At 40.3% G+C, this 4258-nt stretch overlaps 1 protein-coding gene across 2 annotated transcripts; it reads left to right on the top strand.

Annotated features, from left to right (window-relative positions):
* The first annotated feature begins 601 nt into the window (after window positions 1-601).
* Window positions 602-3949, top strand: LOC148844659 (actin-like). Of its 2 annotated transcripts, XM_088954510.1 has the most exons (6): window positions 728-982; window positions 1748-1938; window positions 2045-2114; window positions 2265-2658; window positions 2739-3352; window positions 3505-3949. In XM_088954510.1, exons 3-6 carry the CDS (start codon window positions 2055-2057, stop codon window positions 3568-3570), a joined length of 1134 nt encoding a protein of 377 aa, XP_088810636.1. In that variant the 5' UTR covers window positions 728-982; window positions 1748-1938; window positions 2045-2054; the 3' UTR covers window positions 3571-3949. The 2 variants fall into 2 exon arrangements, with proteins under 2 accessions (XP_088810635.1, XP_088810636.1); XM_088954509.1 differs by lacking the exon at window positions 1748-1938 and having other exon boundaries at window positions 602-982.
* The last annotated feature ends 309 nt before the right edge of the window (window positions 3950-4258 follow it).

The following is a 4258-nucleotide window of genomic DNA, read 5'->3' on the forward strand; positions in this document are numbered from 1 at the left end:
TATACTAGACTGAAACGGACTGAAATGATTACCCCTAATTATGAGGGAATTCGGATCGACTCCCCACACGGTGTTCCGGAGATCCCAACTCGCTTCTGTAATTTGGGAGCATACCGGAACACAGATGGAAGATGCGGGTTCAGAGGCATGTCCCATTTGGAATCTTTCATGATGACGATTAATCGGAGTTGGGACTGCAACAAAACATGTTCAACACTCTACCAACGTGATCTGACACAAAACTGGAACTCATGAGATGTGCTGATTATTGGTAGTGCGTTGGAACGTATTTTATTGGCAGGTGATCCGGACTCGATCAACCGAGTTACGACCAGACGGTGGAATGGATGCTTTGAAGCGACATCTCAATGCATGAGATATTCCCACCGTATATTGGAAATATCTCCCATGACATCTTAATGCACGGTGAGATATGAACTCATGTTTCCCGGGTAAATTTCTAAAATTAGGAACCTCTTTTTCCGCTTTGGTTGAGGTAATTATTTACTTTTTATTTTTTTGGGTACGATAAAAAAGGGAGGTAAATAAATCAAAAAAAGGAGAATTCCAATTCACATTGGAGGGAGTGAGGAGGATAATTGGACACATGTTTATGTCCCACCGATTCGCTGACCAAGGAATCAGTCAGACATTCTCCTCAACTCTCTCAACCGTTGAACCTGCTTACCCCATGCCATTAACATTCACTCTGAGAGTTTCCACTGCCAGTTCAAAAGCCTGTCTCATCTTGGAATTCCCAACCAACAATTTCCACCACCACCATTGTGACATTATTGGGGCCGTAGATCCTTTTACGAAAACAAACGGCCGGGATCCGACAGTGAGAAATTTGAGGTTATTTCCTTTCTATAAATTTTAAATAGTTTTTACCAGAACAGAGGAAGAGGAGAAGAAGAAGAAGAAGAAGAGGGGAGTTTCAGTTTCAGAGTCTCCGACGAACAAAGAATCCGAGGTTTCAGAGGTAATTCATTGTCGTCCATTTCAATCTTCGTTTGGCATTTCAGTCTATCGACCATTTGGAGATTCAGCTGTTGAAATCGATCCATGTAAATATGCATAGATAGAGTTTTTTATTTTTTCATATGTTTTTGTGATCTCGGTTCTGTTTTTGACCTTTTTCTTTGATTTTCAATGGCTAATACATTGTAGTTTTCAAAAAGGTTTCATATTGGTTCTCATTATGGATCTGCATTGGCTGATCATTGGTTTGAATTTCTATTTGCATTGACTCATAAAATTTTATTCTCAAAAAATGTTTCCTATTGGTTCCCGCTCTGGATTTGCATTGGCTGATTATTGGATTGGCTAGTAATAAAATTTAGTTCCTTCATTTCTTTTCCCGTTTGAATCTTGTTCGTGCATTTGCATATTCCGGCCGGTTCTTGTTGATCCATCTTTCTGGCTTGTTTTCTGAAATTGGAAGGCTTCATCGTCTGACATCCCTTCGATCATTGTTGAACGCAGTTGTTAGTGTGTTTATGACTTCCATTTCCTGGATTTAATCAGAATTTGTCTTGGATAAACTGTCCATGGCTATCTGAGTATCTAGTGCTGAAAAATCATTTTGGTTTAAGATAAAATATATCTGCTTTGAACATTTGTTAAAGGATTGATGGCCTTTTTGCCCTATTCCTCACACTCTCACGGCTCCCTTTCTCATCCAGTTTTGTTACTTTGAGTTCTTGTGTTGTTTTGAAATCATTGAACTTCTTTTATTTTTTATTAGATTGCCAGACAAGAAGTTGCATTAACAAGATAAAATATAAGGGTTCCCTTATCAACTAACCCTTCAATAAGCTGTTAGCCATAAATCAAGCAATGTTGGTGGACAAAGAAGTGGAACTGATTACCGTGGGTTATAGATTGGGCCTTGGTCTCCTTATGATTTTGAAAGGTTAATTGGGTCAATACATCTTGGTAATTCAATCAAACTGGTGTAACAATGACGAATGAGTGCCATTGTCTCCATGCTTCTTTAATTGTTTTAATCTAAATTTGGTGTCTTTTGGTGACTGAAAAGCAGGTAATAGAATATGGCAGATGGTGAAGATATCCAACCTCTCGTTTGTGACAATGGGACAGGAATGGTCAAGGTACCCAAGCCGGGATTTATTGTAATTCTAGTATCTAGATTCTATCTATGTTTGGCAATAGCTGCTTCTCAGGGAAGGTGTATTTAATGACAGTTGGTTTTTATGCTTACAAGTTTGGAACTCATGTGTTGATTCTTGTAAAATTTTCAGGCTGGATTTGCTGGAGACGATGCTCCAAGGGCTGTTTTTCCCAGCATTGTAGGCCGGCCTCGTCACACTGGTGTGATGGTTGGTATGGGCCAGAAAGATGCCTATGTGGGGGATGAAGCTCAGTCTAAGCGTGGTATCTTAACTTTGAAATATCCAATTGAACATGGCATTGTGAACAATTGGGATGACATGGAGAAGATCTGGCATCACACCTTCTATAATGAGCTCCGTGTGGCCCCAGAAGAGCACCCAGTTCTCCTCACTGAAGCACCTCTCAACCCAAAGGCTAACCGTGAGAAGATGACACAAATCATGTTTGAGACGTTCAACACTCCTGCGATGTATGTTGCTATTCAGGCTGTTCTTTCCCTTTATGCCAGTGGTCGTACGACTGGTAAGGAAATTCATTGGATTTACATATTATTATTTTTGGTATTATGAAGTGGTAACATGTGGATGGTTGCATGGTCGTAGGTATTGTCTTGGACTCTGGAGACGGTGTCAGTCACACTGTTCCCATCTACGAAGGTTATGCCCTCCCACATGCCATCCTGCGTCTTGACCTTGCAGGCCGTGACCTGACGGATGCACTGATGAAAATCTTGACTGAGCGTGGGTACTCCTTCACCACTACTGCTGAGCGTGAAATTGTGAGGGATATGAAGGAGAAGCTCGCTTACATTGCTCTTGACTATGAGCAAGAGCTAGAGACAGCCAAGACAAGCTCATCTGTAGAGAAGAGCTATGAACTGCCTGATGGGCAGGTGATCACCATTGGTGCTGAGCGTTTCCGATGCCCAGAGGTTCTCTTCCAGCCGTCCATGATTGGTATGGAAGCTGCTGGCATTCACGAGACGACATACAACTCTATCATGAAGTGCGACGTGGATATTAGGAAGGATCTATATGGCAACATCGTCCTCAGTGGTGGCTCCACCATGTTCCCAGGCATAGCTGATAGGATGAGCAAGGAAATAACAGCATTAGCACCCAGCAGCATGAAGATCAAGGTTGTTGCTCCACCTGAGAGGAAGTACAGCGTTTGGATTGGGGGTTCCATCTTGGCATCTCTCAGCACTTTCCAGCAGGTATTTATTGTCTTCACTCTTCAGTCTTCAGTAGTAGTAGGCTAATAACAAACATATATATTAGCATTATATATACTTGGCCAGAAGGCAAAGGCAATTGTTTGCAGATTGTCTGATTACATGATTTTATTTTATTTTTTCCCTTGATGCAGATGTGGATTTCAAAGGGAGAGTACGATGAGTCTGGGCCATCTATTGTGCACAGGAAATGCTTCTGATCATGCCCAGGAAAGGAAAGAGGTTTTGAAGACAAGTACCATACGTCGGATAAATATTGCTTCTGATCGATTGTGCATTGCCTGGAAATGTTTTGTTTCTTCTTTTTATTTCTATCCCATTTTTCTCTCATTCCAAAATGGGACATTGACCTCAAAGGGGCCTTAAATCCCATCTTTTTCATTTTTATTTCTTCCTAGAAGCTATATGTATTAATAATCTAACACTTATTTGTTTCGAGTTGAAGCCGGGTCATTATCCATAACTTTTAGGTGTCCTTTGATAAGGCCAATAATCATAACTTTTATTTCTTCCGTCTCAAGTGATGATTTGTGTCCACTGGAAGGCATGTGAAATGAAATGAAATCATTCTATTTCTAATTTTAGTTGGCATTTAAAACCGGAACTCCTCTTCAAGATTTGTCAAGAAAATGTGGTGATAAAGAATATTCATTTATTGAACTCAGAACATCTGTTTTAAGAACCAAAAATTGCTAAATAAATATAGTTAGATGAATCTCCATACTCTGCACGACTGCACTTAATCTTAATAAATGTACGTAGGACGTAGACAAGAGGTTTCCAGAAGCTATCTGGACAAGAGAACAACAGGCTCTATCTATGGGAAAGAAACAGATAACGGTTAAATGATAAAGATCATGTTGATTATTATATTGCTGCAAGTAGTAT

The sequence above is a fragment of the Nelumbo lutea genome, chromosome 7, assembly GCF_056320005.1.
Source record: "Nelumbo lutea isolate HS-2025 chromosome 7, American lotus-T2T, whole genome shotgun sequence".
NCBI lineage: Eukaryota > Viridiplantae > Streptophyta > Magnoliopsida > Proteales > Nelumbonaceae > Nelumbo > Nelumbo lutea.